Genomic DNA, 27,495 nt, shown 5'->3' on the forward strand with positions numbered 1-27,495 from the left:
GCCGGCTCGCGGAGATATTGAATGTTTTGTCCCGATGATAGTTTTCCAACTGATTTGCATTCAACTTAACTTGTGGTAATAAGAAGTGTTATGTTTTGAGTACGTAAGCCCAGTCATCGTCATATGCTTAATAGAATGTAGCACCACACAAAAGGGTTGCAGTTGGAGTCTTATGATCACTTGACACAAAACTAAAACCCGAGATTTAGTAATTAGTATCCTTTTTTTTTTTTGCTTGGTTTCCATTTGAAACCAAATTAATGATTTGTTAAAAACAAAAGTTCATTTATTAGTAATAATCTTCGATTCAAAATTTAAAGTTCGTCATTCATGATAATATTAGTATTTGATATATCTTCCCCATCATCCTGCAAAGCAGCTTTCTTGTTGCACTCTTCATTGGCACTTATATTTGCCAACCAAACTTCATCACTGACAGATGAATTATGGTCGTCGTTGTTCCGATGCCATGTCCAGTGGGCATGCGTTTGATTCACTATTCTCAATCGTCCATGTCCAAAACTCGCTTCTCGAAACAACGATAGAGGAGACGTCGGCTTCTTAAACCTTCACCATGACAAACACACAAATGATGCAACCTTAGTACTTAAAGCACCAAGACTAACACAATTTTGCACCCCAACAAAATGTAAATAACTTGAAAATGAATCAGTGACTTACATCAATGCAAGACCTTCTCTATTTCCACCATCTCCTACCGTCAAATGCATTGGACCGCAAGGGTTAGCTTGATTATCGTATACCCGAGCCTAGAAAACGTCATATCGAAAAGCAAAAATAAGCAAACCATACATAAACACAAAATTGGTTAAAAAGATCAAAATTAACAATTCCTAGGTGAAAAGGACATCTAGATTTTGATACTGTTTAAATGGACAAAAATGTAAAAATAGCCAGGATGTAAACAGTTTCATCCTACCCATTTTCAAATACTTTTTCTTATTTTTAATTTACATCAGGATGCATCCAGTTTCATCCTTACTATTTTTTTAAATTTAAATCAGAATGAATCCAGTTTCATCCTTGCTATTTTTTTAGTGTCCATTTCACCCATACTAATTTTTACTCGTACATTTGAACCATGTTTTAAAAATATCTGGACAAATAACCCATTTTCTGAAAAATATGAATACCAAAACCAGTGACGCTCCCGACCAAAACTACAAAAAAAAAATGTATAAGAAAGAAAGAAGACTTACAAAGCGTTCGTAAGCATGTACGTGACCAGCAAAAACAATATCAACTTTAGCTTTATAAAGCAAATCCTCCATTGCTTTTCTCATTTTCTCTCCTTCACCTTGATGAGCAATATTAGTATTATACCAAGGCACATGAACCATAGTAATCACCCATGCTGTTTTCTTTCGATTGATCTTAACCAAGTCATTTTGAAGCCATTGATATTGAGGTGAGCCAATACCAAATTCAGTATATGATCCTAACATCACAATGTGGACACCACTTACATCAAACGAATAGTATAGATTTGAATGTGACCCACTCTCTTGATAAGGCATGATCCATCTAGTGTTGTAAGCTTTGAATGATTCGATTTTGAAGAGTGGAAGAAATGCTTCAACTTCGTGGTTTCCTTGTGTGACCATCCATGGACGTTTACTTGCATATTTTTCTACAAAACGTCCAAATGTATCCCATAGGGGTTGTTGACTATCGGCGTATGATAAATCGCCGGGTAATAAAAGGACGTCATAATCTGTTTTATTGACGTGAGCTAGTGTTGATGCTGTCCATTCTGTTTGCCCTAGATCCCCTGGCAATTAACAAAGAACCCATTACTTTAGGCACCATGTCTTTTTACAATCTTGATAAGGTAGGGCTCCAAAAGTCATTTATGGTTAGAAGTTAGTTTCAAGCTTACGCTTCAAGCAACGACCAACTTTCACTTCCCAACAAACAATAAGAGCATCTCCAATATTGGGAGGATGTTAGGCTTCTTTTTTTAAGGCTTGTGCTATTTTTTCCTAAAAATCATCTCCAATGGAAATGTGAAGAGATATTGTGAAAGGTGATTTGGCAGGTAGTTAGATTAACATCCTCTAACAGAACATCTAGTTTCAAAGGATTACCTAAGAGCATCTCCAACAGTGGGTACTGCTAATCATATGTGGAGTTTTTATTTAGATCCTTATTTATGAGGTTATATATATGTAGCAAAAAGAGTAGTGTTTTTCTCGTAAATCATCTCCAGTAGTGTGGGGTGTTAGTTTTACGATTTGTTTTTTTTGATAAAGATAAATATGATTCCTTTTTTCCTATTGGTTTAGAAATTTTTATTTAATAATAATAATTAAAAAATAATCAAAAAGATGACATGAAGGTCATTCCCAAGGTCTAAATAAGACTTTCTCTAAGACCTTCATATTTATTTTGACACTCTTCCTACTTTATAGGACCTACTGTTGGAGATGAATTTAATTTAAATGAGGGTCTAAAATCCTACGTGTCAAAAAAAAAAAAAAAAACTCTCACCCTTTGTTGGAGATGCTCGAAAGGATGTGAAGATATCTTTCTAAATTTTTAAAAGGTATAATTAGTTATTTGTTCCACAAAATATATTTTTCAAATTAAAATGATATAATGGTAGCAAATAAAATTGTTCTAACTAGATTCCCAAATAAAACTAGACTCCGTGGGTTGGAGATGATTTTCTTGAACTTCCTCTATTTAAGGAAATTTTCAATACAAATCAACAAAGGATGTTTACTTTATCCGTCCATATACTTAGGATAAGGATGTGTCATTGGAGATGCTGTCAGAGAAGTTGTTATATGAAAGTCTAAAGTGAACTGAAAACCAAAACAGCGGGTCGGATCTTTAAAACCGACAGGGAATTTTATACACTTTTGAGAAGCGTTGTTGGGCTGATATATATATATATATATGTGGCAGCAAAAACTTAAAGAGTAAATAAATTTACATGTAAAATAAATTACCTGCAAGAGCAAATTCAATGGGAAATTTTGAAGGAGGTGTTCTGAAACTAAAATCATCGCCAACACCACCGCAGCGGTAGTAATAAACAGTGTTGGAATCTAACGGGCCGATTTTTACATGATGAATTTTCCCGGAGTTATAAAAAAAGTAACGGTACGTTGTATGTTCCCCAGTACTCGACGATGCATTATATTTCCCTGGTACTTTACCATATTCAACTATGGATGGAACACTTTTATCATTTGTAATCCATGAGATTCTCATATGATCCTTCCCTGCTATTGATATATGAACCTGTTGAGGATGTGAATCTGGCCGGTTGTGTGAAGTGGAAATGATTTTACCAGGTGGTGGTCGAACATATTCAACGCAAGCTACTTGTTGGAAATGAAGCAGTAGAATTGAAAAGAAAATTGTTGAGATCAGTGGAAGAAGCTCGTTAGAGCAATAGAAAAGTTTCATTCTGAGATTGATTTTAAGTAAAGATCAAATGATGAATGTATTTATATATATTTCGAAAGAGAGAAATCTATGGCGTCAAGGAAGCACTCACTGTTGGATATGCTTACAGCAATGTCAAAAATAATCCATTTACTTTTACTTTTCCGGCTGCATTATATTCTTTGACTTCTAACTTTTACTCGCGTGTACTTTAATACTGTGTGCAAACTCTAAACACACAATTGAACTTGATTATAACGTTGGACTGAAATTACGGTAGAAATGATGGAGATCTTATATATATATATATATATATATATATATATATATAATTTACATAAAATTGGTCAAAAAGACCAAAACCAATAATTCCTGGGTGAACTAGATTTCTAGCTTTTGATACTGTTTATATGGACAAGAATCAGAAAAATACTATTCAATTAGCCAATTTGGATATTTCACCCAGAATTTTATTAATTAACTGAAATGGACCAATATGTCATTGTCTTCTCTAATATTGGTTGAAAAAAGACCTTCGATGCAAAGGAAAACAGGCTTCTTCATCCTCAAACAACCATACTCTCCATCAGAATTCGAAAATTCCATTGAGATCTGAAGTTGAATCAGGGAGATTGAAGTGTTGTGGAACCAATTAAAATCTCTTTTCATCGGTATGTTTTGGATTTCACTTCATCGGAAGAATCATGGTGTGGACTGTGGGTATGTGATTTGAATTCAAGATTTTTATTACACTTGAAATCTTCTCATATCTTCTAGCTCGATCAGGGTGATGGAGATCGACGTTTTTTTATTTGATATGATTTTTATTGATAGATCGATTTTTGATTTATGACTAGTTTGATGCATATTCTTTGATTTATTTTGATTTGATATAGATCAGAGTTTTATAAGTGATTGATGAATTTATTTTGTTGATTTTGGGTTTTTGTTCATAACTTAAGTTTTCAGATTTTATTAAAGTGTAATTTGGTTTTGAGTTAGCTTTTAACTTTCGCAGTGATCTGTTTTCAATTGAAAAAGGAGTTGTATATGAACTGGAAACTTTGAATTTGTAGAGTATTCAGATGAATAAAGTATACGAATGGGGACTTGTTTTTCCAGTTTTTTAAAGCATAAATGAAACCAATTTCATCAATTATGAAATTCAGTGTGTGCTTATGTACTCTAAGCATTCTTGTTTCTTACGGTGTCAATATGAAGGAAACACCTGGTTCATTCTTTATTGCAGTGGCGAAGATGTTTCTCGGCTGGTGATGTTGGTTGAAAAAGATAAAGTCTGTATGGTTTTAAGATTTGAATGGAATGAATTTGGGGTTGCAAGGTTAATTTGCTAACCTATCAGTGGAGGATGGTTAGGATGGTATTTACTACCATGGTTGCAATAGGTGATTGGTTGAGCTGAGTGTAATCATTGAAATGGATGGTTGCAGGCTTTGGCATTTGAAGATCAGGTGAAGACATCCAGAAGTTCAGGGAAGTGGACAGTGGTTAATTCATATTGCAATAGTGAAGATTGAGAGTTGGACGTGTCTAAGATGGTTTGAATGGGGCTTGTATGTAGTTGTTGAAGAAGGTGTCGTGGTTGATGTGAATTGAGTATACAACAGGGACGTACATGAACATGAAAGCTAACACTCCACTAAATGATCATTTATATTGATGAAACCAGTTTATCACCTAATAGGAGTTCGTTTATATTGATCATTTATCACATATTAAACCTTGATGAAACCAGTTTCATCCTGTTATAAACCTGGATAAAACCATGTACATCACAATTAAACCTGGATGAAACTAGTTTCATCCTACGTGTAAACCTGGATGAAACCAGTACACTATATATTAAATCTGGAAAAAACCAGTAACATCCTAACAATAATACATTTATATCACATATTAAACCTGGATGAAACTAATTTCGTCCTGCACATTCTGACAGAAAACATATTTCTTATGGATGTATCTGGTTTCATCTTGTACATTTCAAACAACAAACACATCTTCTCCACGATGTATCTGGGTTCATCATGTGCATTTCTCACAAAAAAAATAATTTCTTCAAGATGAAACCAGGTTCGTCCTGAAAACCGCTGACAAGATTATACAAAGCATATGCGAATTTAAGTAAAGTTTTTGTATAAACTCGGGCAGCAATTGCGATAAGTGTAAATCTATAATGCAAAGATAAAGTTTTACAATCAAAAGACTTAAAACATACATACATCTGTAGTTTTTTTTTTTATTATTTTTTTTTTGCAGTAAAAAACATAATTAAACCACATGTTCTTACTTCTTATACTTGTCACATCACATGTATTCTTTGTTCTTGATTCACCGACAGACTCCTCACGTTTTTTCTTCTTTCAACAACTAAATCATATTTCATTCATATTAATCATTTAAACCTAGATGAAACTAGGCTCATCCAGTAAAAACACATGAACCAATTTCATTCAGTAATAGCACATGAACAATGATTTTATATAATATAAAGACATGATCAAACTGTGTTTCATCCAGTGCTAACACATAATGAAATCAGTTACATCCAGTAATAACAAAGGTTTTTATAACTAGGTGTAAAAGTAAAGTAGACTCGTTTTAGTTGTAGTAAAGTCAGCCACATGATATATGCATACCCTTTCATCTATTTCGCATCAAATTTTATTTCACAAGGAGGGTATGAAAAGAACGCCTAGACCTGCTTCACTGTGGATCAAAAAAGGAGACAAAGGAACTAACCAGGATGCTATGATTGTTTGGAAGAATTTTTCTTAACATGTATGGGAAAACAGAAGATAAAACCTTGTTTTATTCATTGGAAAAACATGTTGAAACTAGTTTCATCCAGTAATAATCCGAGATGAAACCAATTTTATCCAATGTCAATACATGATAAAACTAGAAAATGCATCAATTTACACAAAGATTAAAAAAAATCAGCAAAATGTAAACAAGTATCTCATTAATTGCATCAAATTCGATATCAGGATCTAAACAATTTCAAGGAACTAAACTAATATGTATACGAATTGATCAAAAAAAGAAAAACTTAGGGTTTAATCAAAACAAAAAGTAGGCTCGGAAATCTTACTCACCTTACGAAATTGATGGAAGACAAATCTTATTTATTTTTCAATCAATCTGAGAAATCTTGATTTAATTAGGGTATTTGAACAAACAAATAATATTATCGATATGGTGGTGTTGTCGACGATGGTATTGTTGTTGATGGAAAATGACATTGAAGGAGTATAATATTATTGATGGTGGTGTAGATGTCGATGACGATTGTTTTGATGTCTGTTGTGATGGAGAAAGATAGTGGAAAGATATGATGTTGTCACCGGTGATGGAGGTGATGTCGATGACGACGGCGTTGGGGTTTATGGTGGCGAAGAAGCAATGAAAACAGTAGTGTTTGTTGATGGTGTTGTCGGTGTTTGTGGTAGCATAGAGGATGGAGGTGATGTTGTTGATGGTTGAGAAGAGGAGATGATGTATCGTTGGGAAAGAAGGAGTTTCTAAAGATAAAAATGTACAAATTGTTATAGACAAGAGATACAATAGTCTTTTTCAAATAAAAATATGTCCCGTCCATTTGATCCAGACGGAAAACCTACCCGTCAATTTGACCCAGAAAAAATATCATTTTAGCTATATAGCCCATTTTCTGATTAATTTACATATATAATTTACGTGCATGATCTCAAAAATCGATTTATTGAACAACAGATCTTCTTATAGTATAATACAATAGAAACAAACTTATATAAAATATTCCAACAGATCCCTTGGAGTATTTCCTTGGCCCTGCTGCATGTTAAAAATTTCATCTATCACAAGTCGAATTAGTCTGAGCCAATAAAGCAGCTCCAACTCCGGAAGCATCCTGGAATCGTTTTATTACCACGTCTGGACCAAGTAGCTCGGTGACTACTTCTTCGAGATATAATTTGAACTGATAATATTGTTCGTACAAACTTCCATCAATGGCCACCACGGTGCTCTTTCCATGAATAAGTCCGGGAGTATCTTGTTCCATTTTCTGAAGAATTGCGAGGATGCCTGCACCAGCTAAACGTGCTGCTCTTTGGATAATAGTATCAATCACCTGTACAACAGTTGTTCTCAAGTCCAAGGTGGTCTCTACCTGTTTCACAAATTAAAACATAACACAATTCAGTTTCATTGATTATCTGATACCAAACAGACAGACTAGAGAACTTACTTTAAGTCCTAGTCTTTTGCTTAATATTGATCCAACAGTTTCGAGTCCATCTGAATTGTCACTGTGCATATGATTTAGATCCTCCGCACTGCAAAAAAAATAAAATAAATATATAAATAAATAAATTGTTTTCGTATCAAGGTCGCATTTACATTTTCAGTTTTAATAACATTTACGTAAAAAAAAAAGAAAGAAATACTACATGCCATGGCTTGTGCCCTATAACCAGAAAATTGACTAACTATGCAAAATAAGGGTTTAGGAATTAATATATGCCTTAGAACAGGAGCCGTGTAGTCTTCACCGAACAATTTTTCTGATGATTCAGCCATCTTGAGCAAAATTTTGCTCACAATTTTTCCTAGGTAATAACCAGATATCATCTTCACAAATATCTGTTTAGGGAAATTGAATATATATTGGTAAAGGAATTAAAAGAGAACTCGAAACATGAAATACTGCAACCAGAACACGAGAACTCATCTTGAATAGGAACGCTGGGGATTTTCTTACTGGTTTACCCTTGTCATGACTGGCCGTACCCAGCACATCAAATTCTGTATAAGGAAGTACTCCTTGATCAGAAAAATATCCCCACTCTGTATTAATGATCTGAAATTAAATGATGACATTCTCGTTAAGGAAAAGAGTCCAACCCAAAAAATGTATAGAGCTCAAACACAAAACATCCATAACTGATCTACACCCTCCTGCTCTGGTTACACACCGTAGTTCCAGACAGGGCAGTCAGGGGGTCCTGATCACCCTTCCTTTGTATTTTGGAAATAGCATCCATACGTTCTATGTAACAGGCATTACTTCCAGTGCCCAAAATGACAGCAACTTTCACATCTTGGTTCATGTATATTGCTCCAGCGAGGGCTCCCACAGAATCATTAACCTGTAGTCGACAAGGCATCATTGACTTAAAACAAACACGGACACTAAGCTACCAATCAATCGACCAACATAACTTAATTACCAGTGCAGTTACTGAAAACATATCAAGGTTTGCTTTTTTCATAGCTTCTTTCAAACAGGCAACTACATCCTTTCCAATCTGCACAAGTCACCAGGTTTTCGATCCATTAGAACCGAAAAATTGTACTGCAATTTATGTCGCTATTTGGTTGGTCATTCAGTAAGATCTGTATAGGAACATCAAAATACATCAATGAAAGAAATAAGTATGACGCACTGTGTCGGAGACATTGAAACCTTTGTTCCATTCGAGTAATATCCCTTCATTTATAGATGTCTGGTTTACTGGGAATGAAAAGGTAAAACCTATCTCCCTTTTCGTTTCACGTGGAATCTTGTGATGCTCATATTCCTCTTGTACAAATTCTGATAGACCAGAGGCAATAAAACCAAATAACCCCTACCATAAGAAAGATGTTAGTATGAAATCGAAACAGAAAAAGAAGAAGAAAGATTCAATAGCATTATAGGATGACAATACCAATGACCAGAGTTCAAAACGTTAGCACCAAATTCTTTATTTTTCAAATGAAATAAATAAAATCCAAAAGCAAAACCTATGATAATATGTTACCTCTTTAGTACCAGTCTTCAGATCTTTAGGTATCACCCAGGATCTTCTTTGAATGTCGACGTTATTTCTCCCATCTAAACGTACCCGTAACACACGGAAATTCGTCCCTCCAAGATCCAAAGCATAAAACAACCCCTTCTCCTGCCTAATCACCATTCACAAAAAAAAAAAAAAAAAAAAAAAATCAACCGGCCATAATGTAAATTCCTTCAAAACTATGTTTACTTTACAAAAAAATATTGAACTGAAGTTTGAAATGACATGAAACCAGCAGATACGGCCAAAAGCAATAAACTTATCATACTGGATTAGTTGAAGAACATACCCAGTAGGCAAGTCATTAACATAACTCAAAAGCATCTTAAGATCACTTTTTTCACCAGCAAGTCCATTACTCATGTGATCGATCATTGACTCTGCAACGCGCCTAAGCAAATCATCAGGAGTAGCACAACTGGCCTGTAGGTTTTCGACGATCGATTTTTCTAAATTACTGTTTGAACTATCGCCCATCCTCTGTGTTTGACCTCGTTTCAAGAAGATAATGTACGAATTAGTAACTATTCTGTCTATAATCAGAATTAATAAGAATAGTTTGTATAAAAGTCGATGCTAGGATATAGAGTAGTTATAGATAACGCCAACACAGATACACGATGCAACACGCCAATTTCTTAAAAAATTAAGACCGGACAACTTGTGAAATTTAACGATACATCATCTAAATGATGCCACTTCTCAATATATTTTTTTTTTGAAATAATTGCCACTTCTCAATAATTATTACTAATATTGTTGATAGTTAAAATATTTTTGAATAAATAAATAAGCGTATGTACTATTATAACAAATCGAAAAAACCAGGCTTTATTAATACATATATATTTCCAGAAAAAAATGATAACAAAACAAAATTCATACATTTTAACAGCATTTATAGTTGTCTTGTTTTTCCGGATAACTTTAGCTAACTCAGCAACGATGTCAATATAGATAAACAGGAAAACAATCATTAAAGATCCACTATGTCAAAACTTGACAAGAAAGTTCATTTGAAACATTATGTAACGGACTATGTCTTGTTTTGAATTAAGTAATGAAAGTCGTATTTGAAAGTTTACCTAAAACTTAACCCAAAAGAAAACATTGTCATGGAGATAAAGTTCCAAAGAAACAGTCTCTCAACTTGTGACTTATTATTAAGATTTTTGTTAAAGGAAGAGTAAAAAGCGATTTGAGAAGAGCAAAAATTATAACTAACTCGCTAACCAGGACCTATTCAATATATTGTTACTATTATGACCAGGTTACCCTTACTACATCTACCCATTAATCACACCTAATTTCTCCATTTTCCAGATAGCTCCTCCGCCGTCCCATAACCAGAAAAACGTTCTTTACCATTGCCGTCACTTCTTTAAACATATGTATGAATATATATGACATCGATTATGCCTTCCTCTAATTTCCATCTTCTATACAAGTTGTTGTCAATAAGATTTTTAACTGATTTTTTTTAAACAAAATGGTTAATTGAGCTTTGTTTAGTTTTTTGAGTTTATTATTTTAAACCGTGAGAACTTTATTAGGTCAAACATTGGTGCAAAATCCGTTTGGAACTTTCAACTACAGTTGTTGCAACAGACCCAAATCAAAAAGAAGTTGTTGTAAAAACAAACCCTTCTCTCTTGATTTGATTATAAGTAATAAATAAAAACTTATATAGTGTATAATCAAATTTTATGATTTTTTTTTTTGTTTTCTCGGTTGATTTTGTTTCTAAAGGAATTGAATGGATAAAAACAGAAGATGGATAAAAATTGATCACAAAAATATGTTAAGAAGAGAAGAGGAACGATCTAGACAAGGAATCTGATTTTTTTTATCATCATCATGGGTTTCAATGCTGTTGGAGCTGTCTCGAGGATGGGTATAAATAATGTGGCATTAGTGGGTGTAATTAGGAAGGATAGTTTGGTCCGAGTTATGAAAATTGAATAGGTCCTAGTTACCGAGTCAATCACAATTTTTGCTCTCCTCGAATTTCTTTTTGTTCTCTCTTTAACAAAAATCATTATTAAAAATAGTTAGAACCAGATTAGATCTCTATAGCTTATGATTCATATTTTATTTAGCTAATAACTCAAATGTGCCGCCTACTAGCACAAACTAAGAAACAGTAATGTCTCAAAAAGATCGAGTCTCCTTCGCGATATTTCATTCCCTCCATCTTAAAACATAAGTCATTTATTGACTTTCTCGATTTCCTTACAGTGGGATAATTATTTATTTTAATTTCTTTTTGGGGCAAAGCTCACTACAATAATTTATTGAGATATTAGAGAATTAGAGAAACAAGAGGAAAGAGGATCCAACCTCAAAAGAAGAAAAGAAAGAAAAAAATAAACAGAAAAGATAAAAGAAACCATTGATCTCTAAGAGCATCTCCAATAGAAGGTGGAAGATTTACTTTTTAATGACACGTAGGATATTAAACCTTCATTTTAACAAAATCCATCTCCACATTAGGTCCTACGAAACATGAAGGATGAAATAATAATTTTGAAGGTTTTGAAGAAAGTCTTATTTAGACCTTCACAATGACCTCCATGTCATCTTTTTCTTTTTTAATAATTAATTAAAGTATAATTAAACGGTTAAGATTTCACCATATAAGATTTTATAAGGGTCAAACCTCTATACTATTGGAGATAGTTTATTAATTATGGGGTCCTATATTTATTATGTGTGCAAATCCTCCTAAATAAGGGTCTTAATAAAATTTCCCACGTATGATTTTTAGCACCCACTATTGGAGATGCTCTAAGAGAACCATCCCGAAAAATCACTGTAGCCCCACCCAACGAGTAAGATAAATTTTTTTCTTTCAAGGTTAGATCTAACCTTGAAAGAAAAAGTTAGCTTCAATATCACACTACAGTACATGTATGATTACGCATGTGTCTAAAACAAATTATCAGATATACTTAGAGATTAACATGCTTAATCCTTTGAGTAATTCTTAAATCCATCACCAGATATACACCATGTGAATGCCCATATTGTTATAGCTCATGCTTTCAAGATCGTCCACATTCTTGATACTATGTGTAAGCCACCAAGAATACTTTGACGTAGTGTGCATAACTTCGAAGCATTGTTAGACTTGCTTCTACGTGAGACCTCGTAGACTCATCCTTTCTTCAAAATGTATCCCTTTATTTATAGTGTGTTGTTACTAACACCCTTCAAGTAGCATAAGTGTATTCAAAATTACTCAGCCTTATTGTGCATCCCATACTACATCATAAAACAAAATGATTATTGCGCACAACAACGGGGTGCCATAGTGTTTATGTTGCCGTTCTATATGACCTCAAATCAAAATATGTTACAAGACACGGTTGTGATCGTAAAGCTACAAGACACGTCAACAGTTATATTTCCCCGAAATCACTTAGAAAACAAACTACATATGCCTTGTTGTTAAAGGACTCAAAATATGACGATGGCGGGAATGAGAACTTCCCAAAAAACACTGCAAAAGCAAAAAATCAGGAAAAAGATGATGAGAGTGGTCCAGAATTGGCAGAGTATCCAGGGGCTGGCCAAATCTTTGGTGAAGGAAGTTATAACAGCAAAGTTGGTTTCATCGAACACAATGACTTTGAAAATATTGGAGGCTTCAGTGTATTAAAAACCCAAGCGCCACTATATAGGCAGATATGGTTGAAATATAGTCATATTCCTTCTACCGATGTGGGTGCAAAATACCGCACAACCGTTAGTAGCATGAAGGAATACATTTGGTAACATGCGAAAAAGAACGCATACAATACATTTCTGCTGACGAATGAAATGACGTCACTAAATCACACCAAAAGCGTGAAGATCAGTGCGGTAGTTAAAAGGTTCTCGCAGCAACTATGAAGCAGGGCGACTTCCACTCCCAGGTCCGAAAATCAGGACTTTATTAGCTATCCTCCACTATGTAAGCCCATGTAAAAGGGACAAGAAGCCATTGTAGAGAGAGATATATTTTCTGGAGTACTTAGACAAGAAATTTAGGAGAGAGAAAGTTGTATTATTTTCCAAGTTAGGGTTTTATTCCATTTCACTTGTATTAGCTTAACTTTTAATAAAATGATTTAGAATATTACTCCATGATTTCTTATTATCATTTGATAGTTTTACTTGGTTGTTAGTTGTGGGAATTCCTGCAACTACATTTTGGTGCTAGCAACAGCTTGGACGAGTGGGAAAGATATTCCTTGGTAGTGAAAATCTCTAGAGCGGTTTCTAAATAGTTATTTTGATTTTATCTTCAAAAAAAACATTTCGCTGTTGTTTTCGTCGAATTCTGAGACTTTCTGAATTTTTGATCTGTAAAACGAAGCAAAAGTTTTCATCTCAGAAAAGTAGTTTTTGTTGATAACCTTTTTCAGATCTTTGAAGGATGCCTTTTACTTTGTCAAAAGATGATATTATTTCAGGTACAAAAGATGGTGAGGATAGCATCCAGAGAAAAGGACATGATTGCAACCAGAAGTAGTAGCAGAATCGCAGGAAGAAGAAGAGGCGAAAACAAACAACCAACCCCGGCAAGTTCAATCTTAGATCCAACAGATACAAGTAGAGAACAACCACAAAAATTATGATGAGGTAACTGTCCATACAACATATACAGACACCGCACAGGAAAACGAGAAAATAACCCAAGAGAAAGGACTAATTTAACAAAGCGAAGAAAACATGACGACATGTGAACTCAGACAAAGACTAGATGAAGAAAGGAGAAGAGAAGAAGAAGCACAGATGAACCTAACCCTGCAAAATGCAGATCTAAGGGAACAAAAAAACAGGTTGCAAGAGCAAAGGTCAAGGACAACGTCTAGGACCACACGTTCGGCTTAGACATCAAGAACAAGCAGGAGCACGTCAAGACATAGCCGATTCAACCATAGAGATAACCACATAGAACAACTATTATACAAAAATCTTGTTGAAAATATTTATGTAGGCGACAACATGGAGGGGCGACGTGGCAATGACCGCATGGAGCAACATCGCCGAGATGATAAATACGAACCCCAGGGAGAACATGTCCGATATGTTGATGATGGAGAAGAAAATACAGAAAAAACGAGGAGAATACTACAAGGGAGAATACAAAGGCCATATCGGAACTTGCATCTTCACTGCGTAGAGGAAAATGAAGGCAATAATGACGCACAGGTTAACATTAGGAATGAAATGCGCAGAAGAAGTAGGGAAGATACAGAGAGCAGGAATTTCAAGAAGCAATGCGGCAAAGTAGACATGAAAACAGAATAAGACAGGCGAATCTGAAAAGACCAATGCAGCAGATGAGGATCAAACCACCAATGAAACAATATTAAGATAATTAACAGAAGTAAGATCAATGATGACAACAAGGAGACAGTTAGAGGAGGCAATAGAAGAAGTAGGAAAATCACCATTCGCGTGGCAGGTACAACTTGCAGGAATACCAACAAACTGCATATTACCTGTATTTACTAATATTTCTGATGGAACTTCATGTGCAGTTCAGCATATTAAGTTGTATAACCTAGCTCTATTACAATGGGAGGATAATGATGCGGTATTATGCAAGTATTTCCCTGCCAGTTTAACAAGGGAGGCTCTAAAATGGTTTGATATTTTTTCCAGTGGGATCAATCTGATCATTTCATCACCTACATGGAATATTCTTGGGAGCATAGATCAGCAACAACATGTTACTCCCGGGAATCGAGATGGTATTCATCTTGAGGAGAAGAACCAATGAAAGATTATGCAACTTAAGCACGCGCTTGAGGACCATGTGTAGTGAGATGGCAAGAAGAGTGGAAGAAAGGAATTTCATCCTAGCATTCATTGATGCACTTTTTACAGCCGATTTGTTGTACACGCAGATATTCAGGTTCAAGGATACAATAAAAATGACTGTACTGAGGGAGTATCAGGAGCAGTATATCTCCCTCGAAGAGAAAAAAAGGTAATTGGAATCATATCATGTTTTTCTTACAAATGAAAATGAAGGAAATTCAAGAATACTACCAAAGACAACGATTGCGGTTACAAGCACCTCTCAAGGAAGTTAGGAGAAGGCAACAACAGAGGATAAACATAAGTAAGTAGAAATGAGTAGTATAGGTCAGGAAATGTACGAAAGAGAATATAGAGAAATACAACACAACAATCATGCAGATAGTAACAAGATTCCAAGGCTTGATAACCAAAGAGAATGGTATGGAGGACAAAATAGATATTATAATCAGGGGACAAAAGGAAGCAGTAGAGTTTGGGAAGAAATCAAAATGCCGAATCTAAACACCGCGATCGACAAAATATGGGAGGCAGTGTTTTTAATGGAAGAAATACAACAAAAACCAAATCCTGGGGTAGAACCACCATCAGGAAGAAGGAGTCGAGAATTCTGCACATATACTGCTTTCATGGACACGGTACAAACAATTGTCGAAATGTGCATAGAATTATACTAAGGATGATTGATCAAGGGAAATTAAGCCACTTCCTAGTTGTACATCAGCCAAACATACCTCCACCAGCTGAGGGACCAACACCAGGAATGGAAGCAGGAAAGAATACATATCCGATTGAAGAATGAGCAAATGCGAAGAACCTATACTGCAATTTAATAATTCACTCATTTAGAAGTATGGAGGATTTCCATGACAATGTATTCATGCCAGAGATGATGAAGGAAAAAAATATTCAACTTGGAAAAGATGTCACCGCTTAAAGATTGGCAGAGGCAATCCATTTCCTTCAGTGTGGAAGAAGTACCAGGAGGAGGGGAATTGCATCAAAGCCCATTGGTTGTCAAACTAGAATTTGTACCAAAGTCAAGGATGAAAGAAAAAGAAGATAATGATGCAAACGCATGGGAAATAAACTAATACTGATAGATTCTGGCAGTTCAGTCGATATCTTATTTTATCATGCATACAAGATTACGGGCGGTAAAGATGAAGATTTTTCATCCCTTCCACGTATAAAATTTATGGATTTAATGGATCATCCAATAAACCGAAAGGAGAAATCACAATGTGAATCCCTCTAAAGATCATTACTATAGAATTCATGTTTTGTGTAGTCGGTTTTGAATGTCCATATAATGCCTTGATAAGCAGACCTTGGCTGCACATTATTCTGGGAGTTGCCTCCACATTTCACTGATGCATCAAATTTCCCTTGCCTCAAGTTATTGGAATAATAAAGGGAGACTCTACAAAGGCGAAAACCTGCAATGATATAGATGTTGAGAAAAGTGAAGGGCGTGCACAAAAGAGAAGAAACTGGAAAGAGGAGGTAAAGGCGGGTAAAATGAAGGAAAGATTAATGGTTGATTTTTTTACCAAGGGCGAAGAAGTAAATCAAATTTACACTAAGGCGGCAGAATTGACTTCAAGAAAAGAAGGAAAAGTTACCGCAAAGGAAGATGAAGGCGTGACAAACATCTTCCTTTGATGGGCGTTGATTAAGAATGGAGAAATAAATACAATGAAAGTGGCAGAGACACAACAACTCTTGGAAGACTAATTTACTTTGAGAAGAAATATGTTTAAGATAAGTAGTTATTACGTAGAAGAATAATTGAAGAAGGAAGAAATCAGTATTGTATGGATCAGAAATATGAATGAATAAGAAAGATTTTACTTCTTTAAACAATCAAATATTTCGTAAAAAATACAAGTGGAAGAAACAGAAAAAATAAGACCTTAATAGGAGGAAATGAATAATAAAACCTCGAATTACGGAGACTAAGCATCCAATTGTGGTGTGTACCCTTGTTCCAGTAAATGCAAGAGGCAACAATAAGACCTAACGCGCGTCATAATTGGGGAAAACCTAGTAATGCATGACTCGAGGGAAAGCTATACCAACCCTGGAACCTGAGTCATGGAGAATTGGGGCGAAGCGAAATCCTATCCACCAGAGACTCCTAAGTCGAAAGATTAAGGTACTAAGCTCTCTCCTAAGGAGTGTAGAAACTCGATCATGGAGCCGCAGTACACGATTGAGTCAAGAGTGCTGAGGCGTCTGGAGCGTACCTGGCCATTCATGGAAAGTCCTGACTATGATACACTCGGTCCTCAAGATACCCCACTTACGGTGTGATCACGAAAACAACTGATTGTTGGCATAACCGTAGAGGAATAGCCCAACCTAACCCGTTTGGGGTAAGCTTCTTTGAAGGGGCAATCAGGGGGAAGATAATCATGGCACCCTCCATTAGGGAGATGAATTGTGTCAAAAGACGTCAATATCATGGGGATATTACTCAACGGAAAGTATAGGTCTGTCGTATTGACGCGTCCATGTATCCTGCATCAATAATACAAAAAGATGATAATGCGAAATCAATGGGTCATTACTTGAAAGAGTAAGGACCGCTTGCAATTTCGTCGCCCGACCATAAATAACACTTGGAGCAAACATAATACCTATCAACAAGGGGAGGCAAAATAAGACCTCTACTTTGGGAGGCGCAATAAGACCTCACAAAAAAAAAAACACAAAAAAACATATACATGTGCTACTAACACCATTTTACACCATTGTGCAACATAAATAAAGGTAGATGCACACAAAGTTAAAGAGAAAGAATCGCACATATAAATATAATACCAATCAAAGGAAAATAAAAATGCTTATATGCGAAAATGAAAGAAATAACTGAGGTAGAAAACAACAAGGATACAACAACAGACAAAATAGCAGAAAAAATGCAGCAAGAGGTACATGAAAGCGAAAATATACGGGTATGATATTGAATACAAAGTGAAAATTACGCGTAGTAAGTATCTCATCCATATTATAAACGTTCCTATAAATATTTTCGACCGTTTGCATAACACATCAATATAAAGGCGGATAACAGAGCCAATAATGGGAATACAAACATGGGCGGAGAATGTAATTATCCGTCTTCATATGATAGGGTTTTGGATTAATTTTAACTATTAGAAGGAATAGTGTTTTACTTTCGAGTAGTAATCAAGTGCAGGATTAGCATAAAAATAAAACACGAAAGGATATACATTGAAGAAAAGGCCCCAAAGCTTGGGATATCCATCATATACAAGTGAAGAAGGAAACATGATACAAGGAGAAGACATGAACTTCATAAGCAAGAAAACATGATAAACGGACGTTGTTATTTCGCGACTTTAGATGGATTCCTGATGTGATTTGTAGATAGTGGTAAAAGTGGTTCGATTCTCAGACTTGCGAAGGATATATATTAGACTTAAATTCTAATATTAAAATAGAAAACTCACTAAAAATTATAGCAAACTCAATCAAAGTTGATATCAATATTAAAGAACACTGAGGATAAGATTCCACTATTTTCCAAGTTCAAAGTGATTTAATCTAATATTTGTATTCATGCAATTTTTTCGTTCAATTTGATTCTAAACTATTGCAACAAGTAGATTCTCAAAATAACAAGTGTAAATCTGAAGCACATCAAAAACCTAGGTCTAAGCATGCTCTATCAAAAGAAATAACAATTGCTTAACAAGAATCATTCAAACAATTTTCACTCAAGGCAAAACAATTATAAAAATAATTGCGATGAATAAATAAATAAGAATATACCACTTTTTGTTGGAAAAATAGCTTCCTCTATCGCGTCAGAAATGGGGTTAGCTCCTCATATTAACCACTTGCTCAAAATACATGTTTGTTGCTCAAAAGTTGATTAAAAAGAAGAGAAGGTATAAAACAGCGTGTTTGTAACGGATATAATTGTTACGAACCACTGTTACAAAGTACCCTAACACAGAATTTTTGCGAACTCTGAGTAATTGTTACAGAAATTGTGACAAAGTGATTGAATTTGGAAGAAAAGGCCACGGATTCTGTGACCGTCTCTTACTGTTGTTTTGTGTTCTTCTTCTTCCTCTCGTCCGTATCTCTGCAACTTGGTGTTTTTATGCTCTGCTATGTTCTAAACTTCCCCAAAGTGTACATAGGTCTTCTATGAGCTATTAGCCCACAGGTCGATTGAACTTTAAGAAATCTTCGGCTATTCTTATCTTTCCTCCACCTCAATTCTTGGGATTTCTTTCCCTGCCAAGCTTCTCTACGAGGTTTTGTGAGTTGTAAACTTCTCAAATAAGGTAAGATAGAGTCCCAAATATAGTTAACCTCTCCATAATCTCTCCAACTCCCATATATATAACCATAAAGTCCGATAATAACTTCACTTCCCTGTTTCGCTCAAACCGAAGATTTGTCACTGTTTTATCGAATTTAAAGCTCATACGAATCCTGTTTTGACTCATCAACTAAATTCCAATCCATCTCCACGTCAATCTCCGACTAAATCTCCTCCTAGTCATCAACAGAACTTCGATAGACATCCATCTCCCCTGTTTCGCTCCAACATGGTTTTTCAGCCCAAAATACTTGATCCAAACATACACACCAACCCTGTTATGATTTAAGAAGTCCAGCCCAACAAAAATATGCAGCTGAATCACTCCAAATCCGATTCATGAAATCTCAACAGTCCCGTGAAACTCCACACCTCTGATTTCTTCTTCCAGCTTATCTAGTCCAACTCATTCGATCCAATCACACCTACCATCCCTGTTTAGTCATAACAGGATATATCCAATCCAAAGAGCCCATTGAATCCGGGCAAAACTCCAGCAAAATCTCGCCTGAAAATTCTGCTGCAAAACTAAATTTGAATTCAGTTTTTCCGGCCAAAATTCTGGTGAAGATAAAGGGTGCCCCTATCCAGAGTAGGAGTGTAGATATCAGCTCTCATGGGGGTGCCATGGGGTGCCCCTTATCCAATATGTGGGTGCCAATATCATTTCCTTCAAGTGCTTTAGACAACTTTTCGAACGATTTTTCCAAAAGATCAGAATTTGATTGATAAAATTTGTGATTCTGACGAGTTTCAAGTTCACGTCATTGATATCGTCATCTGATATCTTTATCACTCGAAAAACCATACTCTAATTTAGTAACCTAGTGATGAGATTTGTTGCAAGAATCATTTATCTTGAAACCTATAAATCTATCTAGATCGATATAGGGATATGTCTCGATCCACAACAAATGACTAAATTATTCCTTGATAAAATAATATTATTATGTTATCGTACCCCTTAATTAAATCTAAAATTATTTACTATTCCCAAATAAAACCAAAAACTACAACAACAAAATGAAGAATTCATCAATCCAGTATATGGGTAAGAACTTTCCTTTATTGATCAAAAAGAAAAATTTATCAAGAAACCCATTTATTTTAAATGGCTGAAATAAGTTATACTCGTTCAAAATTAAATTCCATTTTCATTTTCAAGTGTATTTACGTCTAGGTTGTGGTTATAATTTCCTAGTCGTAAAACCTTATACGGTTAGAGAATGATTGTAATATCCCGATTTGGAAGGTAGGGTTCACCGAGTGGAATAAAAGTAGTGTTTTGTCCTTTACTAACACAGAGGCCTTTTGGCATAATTGGATCCAGAATTGACAAAAACTCTGTTGTTAACCGTGCTTTGGAAAGAGTAATCCAGGAATGGTGGACTTCTCGGGAAGCGGCTTCTGCATGACCATAGCGGTGCCCGTTGAAGACGCCACACTGCCGGATAAAGTCAATGGCTAAGTGGGAACAATACCGGTGGAGGGTCAGGCATATCACCGGCTAAATCAGCGTCTAAGTGGAGGCAATACCGGTGGAGGATCGGGTCATTACAAATGCTAAAAGAGTCGAAGAGGGGTCATCTTCCAAGGGTGGGAAGGTATACTTGACATGGTTGGTATAGGTGCATGTCTCATTAGAGGCAGCGAACGTCGAAGATCTAGTCTTGAATATATATTGTGGAGCCGAGGACTGCTCTAGTTTAAGGTGGTGGCATTGAAATTCCCCGCCTCGAAAGTTAGAATTCTCTAAAAGGAATATAAGTAATGGTTTATCCTTTCTTAACACCGGGTCCTTTTCAACACAGTTGGATTTAGAGTTGGCAGAAAAATCTGCAATTAAGCGTGCTGAGGAGAGAATAATCTAGAGATGGGGGATCTCTCGGAAGCCTCTTCTAGATGACTGCATGCAGTGCCCGTTGAAAACCCGACACTGTCGGATTACTTTAGTGGATAAGTAGGGACAATATCTATGAAGGGTCGGTCATTACAATAATGAATTTCTTTAGTAGGGATAATATCTATGAAGGGTCGGTCATTATTGTTACAGGTATAAAATGATGAACTTCTATCCTTAATTAAGATTTTCAAAATCTAATTTTTTTGTCGCAAAAAATCCTAACCATAAGTAGTTACTTCTTGACCTAAACTTATGTAGTCGCAACTTGTTTAGTTATACGGCTGGGCCGTAATGTTCAAAACCTAGTCGTACGTGACTTTATAATTTCGAAATATTTCCAAGTTTTTTTGCGGCCGGGATGAATATTCAAAACCTAGTCATAGAAAAGGCTATTAAAAATACCTTTAATCGACAGTTTAATTAACAATATGTTTAGGTATTCTTCAATATTCGAAAGTCTAATTAAAAATATTCCATACAATTGGTTACATTAAAGATAATGTCGAATATTCACTAGTGCTCTGCAGTTATATTAACAGTTCTTCTAAACAATAGGTTCCTTATGATTTTATTAGTAATAACTCCAGATATATTTTAATTTTCGCCAGTTTTATTTTTCTTGAAAATTGGCTCCTGGTCAAATTAGTTCAGGAAGAACCATGTATTTTAACAAACACCATGCCTACCGAAGGCTAGGTCGAATGATGACATAACCTAACCGTTATAATTGAAAAACTTATTTACCCACAAGGAGTTCATGATTTCCTAGATGTAGCTGAGGTTTTCAGTTGCTACGGTTCATCCAACAAGCCGTAAAAATAGGAAAACTAAGCATGGCTAGTTTTCATCATTTCATATTCGTGGAAACTGAAAATGTGGGCTATGGTTGGAATTTTTCTCTCCAACCTGGCCGATTCTAGACATTAAAAGGGGCATTTTAACCATTACAAAACTATTTTGGTACGAGGATTACTACCAAACAATCATATTCTATCTCATTATTGAGCCCTTTCAAAATTCCAACAATCCTTAAAATATGTTCCTTCTTCCTCTAATAGGCTAAGATCAATCAGGCCCATAAACATAATGGGCCCACAATTTCGTGTTTAGGGAGAAAATTCGTTTTTGCATTCAAATGTTTAAAAAAAAATTGGTCATGATATCGATGACATGAGTTTGAAAATCATCAGCATCAAATGTTTTATTGATAAAAAAAGTTTGTTGAAATTTTTGAAAAAAAAAGATTTATATATCATATACCAAAGAGAAATACAAATAGAATTTCATGCTCCTCGCCAAGCTTTTAATATTCAAGGATTGGTAAGTGTTTTTCCCTAGCTACTCTAGTAACTCCACCGTTGTTACTACTTAGACTGGCCATTACTGATATATACGACTACTATAAAATATTGCAACCACGACCAGCAATCATCTTACATCTTGGAGAGAAAAGCAATTTATTATACGAATAAATTTGATGAGCCTGCTTGGAATATGTCAAAATATCAAGCTCATGTGCCTTCCATGACTTTCACCATCCGAAATAAACTAGCAACATAATTGCGTGTCAAGGATGGGGTTTTTGTTTTTTTGGTAAGATAGGTTGGTTCCAAATATATCAATGCAAATAATGTATTCATGCTCTTGTCAAGCTAGTACCTACTAGGTATATAGCCAACATTTTTTACTCCTAGAAAACTCACCCTTAACTCAATCCTGCAACTAGAACAAACTAAACTAGCTAAGGTTTCTTTAGTAACTTGGTTGACATTATACTAAATTATTGTCGATGATGCAAGAGGAAAATAAGATTTATGATAGGAAAGAGCTAAATCAAAAACAGTCATAAAAGAAAAGAGAATTACTGAATTAGACAACCTTTTTCTTTTTCTCTCACTATATAAAATCACACCGACAAAACATCAGTCCATCACATCACACATCTCCTCTCCAATCCAACGGCCCAAAACAAACAACAACTCATTTTACTCAGAAAAATCATTTACTTAAAGATATCAAATTTGCAATTAATGAGCTATTAATCAAACTTAGTTTCTATAAATCCAATCCTTAATCAAAAAAATAATAATTCTCTGGTTTTATCACAAAAAGAGCCCCTCATTTTGCTCCTTAGAGAGCATCTCCTTTATTCCTGGGGAGTACCAACGAAAAAAAAATCTCTCTGGTTTTATCACTTTCAGCTGTAAAGAGACTGAGAGAGAAACAAAAAATGGCAAGATTTCCACTTCAAGATCTATGGTTCATTATTCTTCTCCAGAGCTAGGCCCCAAAATCAGCATTTTGGATTAACAGCAAGTCACATTCCGGCAAGCAATAATAGATGTGTAAGTATGAATTTACTAAAAATAGTAGTGATTGATAAAGTTGTTAGGATCTGTTGAAATGTTCTTGATTTTCTTGATTTAGTAAAAAAAAAGAATCTGATGAAGATTTCATCTATATTAGAAATGAAAGGATCTCTAAGATTAGTGTTTACTGTGTTTCTATTCATCGCTATTGCTACTTCAATGAGTTGTAAAATCGCAGTTCGTAGAGTATTCAGTAGTTCCAAATCCATTCAGAGATTGAGATTACAGCAAGGAAATGAAATGAACAAAACATTGATTAGATATGCAGAGATTGATATAGGAGAAGAGAAAACGAAAAGAGAGATTGAGAATTTGTTACAGGGGAGTTATGGGGGAGGGAGACATAGATCGATTTCTTCATATAATAATCGTATTAGAGGGAGTGAGTATAGGTCGTCTACTCGTGGTATACCTGTTAGTTTCCGTGCGCCGAAGTATTATAGACATTGGTTAGAGTTTCGGAGAGTTCTGAGGGACTGGTTTAGGAATAAGAGGTTTGAAGGTGGTGATGTTATGGGGGGATTGATTAGTCAAGTGAAAAGGCCGGTGGATGAGCATTACGGTTTGGGGAATTTGGATGGGAGGAAGTATGATTCGTGTGCGGTGGTGGGGAATAGTGGGATTTTGTTGAAGAATGAGTACGGGGATATGATTGATAAGCATGAGTTTGTGATTCGGTTGAATAATGCGAGGACTAGAGGGTATGAGAAGAATGTGGGGTCCAAAACTAGTGTTTCGTTTGTGAATAGCAATATATTGCATCTGTGTGCTAGAAGGGAGACGTGTTTTTGTCATCCGTATGGTGAAAAGGTTCCGATTGTTATGTATATTTGTCAAGCAATACATTTGATGGATTATACGTTATGCAATTCTACGCATAAAGCTCCGTTGCTTTTTACAGATGCGAGGTTTGATGTTTTGTGTTCTCGAATTGTCAAGTATTATTCGTTGAAACTGTTTACGGAGGTGACTGGGAAATCGCCTGAAGAATGGGCTCCTTCGCACGACGGAAGTATGTTTCATTACTCTTCTGGTATGCAAGCTGTAATGCTTGCGTTAGGGGTTTGCGATAAAGTTAGTATATTTGGGTTTGGGAAATCTGTCGTAGCAAAGCACCATTATCATACTAATCAGAAGGTGGAGCTTCATTTGCACGATTATCAAGCAGAATACGCTTTCTACCGCGATTTGGTGGAGAACCCAGAGGTAATTCCGTTCCTTGCCAACAAATTCAAAGTTCCTCCGGTGGTTATATATCATTGAATTCATTATATGTCTGATATGTTTAGTGATATGTGGGATCAGTTAAGTTGTATTTTGGCTCTGGTTTCTTTCTTTTGGTGTTGTAAATTTCCACGAAATCTGGAAATGCAAAAGAAAAAAAGGAAATTGTTTAAAGATATCTCATCTTTTTGGAGATCCTATACTAGCATAGGTAGTATCGGGCACTAGTTACTGTGTAAGCTTGAACTCTAGAAATGTAATGCCATCATTCTGGCTTCGATATTGAAATGAAAATCTCTACATTTGAAACTTTTGCGTCCTATTAGTTAGTTGTATGCTTGAATTTTTTTAAATTTGATGTCAGATGTCAAGATTTTGCTTCTTTTGAGTCTTCGTTGAAATGTGCATTATACTGAAACTACTTGGTTTGAGTTATTATGACATTGTGGGTCATAAATATCACCACATGATAAACTAGCACTTATTGTAGCTTTATCCTTTAGACTCGATATGGAATATGAATGGCATGTGTACGGAAAGTTGTGGCATACTTGATGGACATGAAATCAAATTTCTGTGTAATTTATTGTTTGTGAAGCTGAACCTGATTATAATGTCTCTTTATTTGTTCTTATCTTTATGAATATTCAACAACTTGTATCCAAATTGGAATCCATGATTAAAGTGGGTTAATTTGTGGCGTTGTTCTGTACTTTGCTGTTTTGTTAAAGTTTTTCTGCAATAGATACTCTGTCTGGCAAGCTTAATATGAAAAGGTAAGACCGATCTGTCTTCGGTGGATATGGAAGGAGGCGAGGAGCTCGATATATCCAATTTTCTATGCTTAATGAACAGATTGTTGTGCAGCTTTTCATTTTTAGAGTTCATAACTGACCAGTTTTTCAATTTTCCTGACAAGGTGAAAATCATGTATCATGTTAAACTTGTTGTAGGTTCCCATTTGTACAGCTTCTTGTGTATGTATGTATATCCAGATACTACTAGTTTGTCCAAGAGTTCTCGGTATCAATATTATTGCTGTACATTTTGAAGCTCTGCAGACCTGAAAGATTCATTTTTATCAAGAGTTCTGATGCATTTAAGACTTTAATGAAATTCTGATGTAATATTGACTGAGTTCCGATGAATGCAGATTGAATAATGTTGTTGCGCTTTTCTTTTTTGCCGGTCCTGTTGATAAGTTTTATTGTATTAGTACTTCAGAGTCCCCACTTCGCTAGAACTAGAAAAACCCTGACCAAATTGAGTTTGCAATTGTCTGTGAAACGTCCTAGTTCCAGTTGAACTACTGTTAGATTTTGAGGTCTCTACTTTTTTTTTTCTGGTCCAACTCTAACCCTCTCCTCAATGATGCACATTACGTCCATCTCCATCATTATCTCCCGTAGGAGATGGTATGATTAAAATTTATAATAATAATGACTACCCATCCATCACTAGAAACAATGACTTGCAGCTATGGTTTGAACTTTGAACTTTGGAAGGTTGTTAAGTAGAAGTTAAGATGTTAAAATCTGTCAATATCTTTCTTTTTTGTTGCACTATATATGTCTTAAATTCATCTTTACTAGGGTTAGGTAAATAGTAGAAGTTGAATGCAACCCCATGTACAAATTGTCCAAGTGATGAATAGCCTATTCCACACCCCTCTCAAAGCCTATAAGAAAAATCATAATAACATTTAGAGATCATCATTCATCATGCCCATCTTAACCGTAGTTGATGTGAACATGTTTTTCAAGATCAATCACATTGATGATGAAGAGTTCACTTGCCCATCTTGAATATTTCTGTACAGGATTTGCAAGAACAATCTGGTTAACCCATAGCCAAGAGTAGACCTTGGCCCATAAGGTGCCCAAAGCTGTTTTTTCGTTTCGAAAGTGGTATTGAAAAAGTATACCGGACACATAACAAAACAAGGCAAACCAAATGCCAACAGGTTATAATTTTGTTGAAAAAGCAGATTCAAGCTTTGGTATCTCCGGCTCAACTTTTATGACTGGTGTGCATGAAATTATACATTCGTACGTGACAATATGATAGCTTATTTGTATGACTTTTTTTTTTCTTTTTTGACTATCATAATTATATCTAAGAATTTTATTCCAGTTTCATATCTATTGGATATGAACTTGGTATTAACAATGAAACTTGGTGGAGTAAAAAATTAATTTCGATTTTAAATTAAAGACCATAAAATCAATCTCTTGTACATATATATTCACATACGACTCGCATATTTGGTTCGGTTGGCCAAAAATTCACTTTCTCGAATTAGAAACCGATTTCTTTTGCACCGAAAACAACAAACCATTTAAAAAGAACCCATTTCCAACATAAACCAGTTCAGTTTTTTTATTTTTTTTAAAAAAAATTCTTTATCAACAAGACTCATTTTGTTAGGGAGATGGTGCGGAAGATAACTAATTCCTCCTCTCTGTACTAGCCATTTATGTTGTTTCATCATATGGTTGGCACATACGTGAATGAATGAATGAAGAAAAATGATTATATGGGACAAATTAACATGAATATTAA

The 27,495-nt window shown here is 35.2% G+C and overlaps 3 protein-coding genes across 3 annotated transcripts; 1 reads left to right on the top strand and 2 right to left on the bottom strand.

Annotated features, from left to right (window-relative positions):
• Positions 1 to 269: 269 nt before the first annotated feature.
• Positions 270 to 3,438, bottom strand: LOC113320925 (purple acid phosphatase 22-like). Its single transcript, XM_026568830.1, has 4 exons — positions 2,976 to 3,438; positions 1,221 to 1,792; positions 682 to 770; positions 270 to 567 (listed from the first exon to the last, which is right to left on the bottom strand). Exons 1-4 carry the CDS (start codon positions 3,436 to 3,438, stop codon positions 315 to 317), a joined length of 1,377 nt encoding a protein of 458 aa, XP_026424615.1. The 3' UTR covers positions 270 to 314.
• A 3,711-nt stretch (positions 3,439 to 7,149) lies between these two features.
• Positions 7,150 to 9,761, bottom strand: LOC113320791 (hexokinase-4, chloroplastic-like). Its single transcript, XM_026568683.1, has 9 exons — positions 9,550 to 9,761; positions 9,225 to 9,369; positions 8,868 to 9,050; positions 8,652 to 8,729; positions 8,397 to 8,570; positions 8,183 to 8,281; positions 7,946 to 8,064; positions 7,670 to 7,757; positions 7,150 to 7,591 (listed from the first exon to the last, which is right to left on the bottom strand). Exons 1-9 carry the CDS (start codon positions 9,735 to 9,737, stop codon positions 7,271 to 7,273), a joined length of 1,395 nt encoding a protein of 464 aa, XP_026424468.1. The 5' UTR covers positions 9,738 to 9,761; the 3' UTR covers positions 7,150 to 7,270.
• A 13,648-nt stretch (positions 9,762 to 23,409) lies between these two features.
• Positions 23,410 to 25,242, top strand: LOC113323426 (beta-1,6-galactosyltransferase GALT29A-like). The gene has a single exon (XM_026571738.1). It carries the CDS (start codon positions 23,785 to 23,787, stop codon positions 24,970 to 24,972), a length of 1,188 nt encoding a protein of 395 aa, XP_026427523.1. The 5' UTR covers positions 23,410 to 23,784; the 3' UTR covers positions 24,973 to 25,242.
• The last annotated feature ends 2,253 nt before the right edge of the window (positions 25,243 to 27,495 follow it).

The sequence above is a fragment of the Papaver somniferum genome, chromosome 11 (assembly GCF_003573695.1).
Source record: "Papaver somniferum cultivar HN1 chromosome 11, ASM357369v1, whole genome shotgun sequence".
Classification (NCBI taxonomy): Eukaryota; Viridiplantae; Streptophyta; class Magnoliopsida; order Ranunculales; family Papaveraceae; genus Papaver; species Papaver somniferum.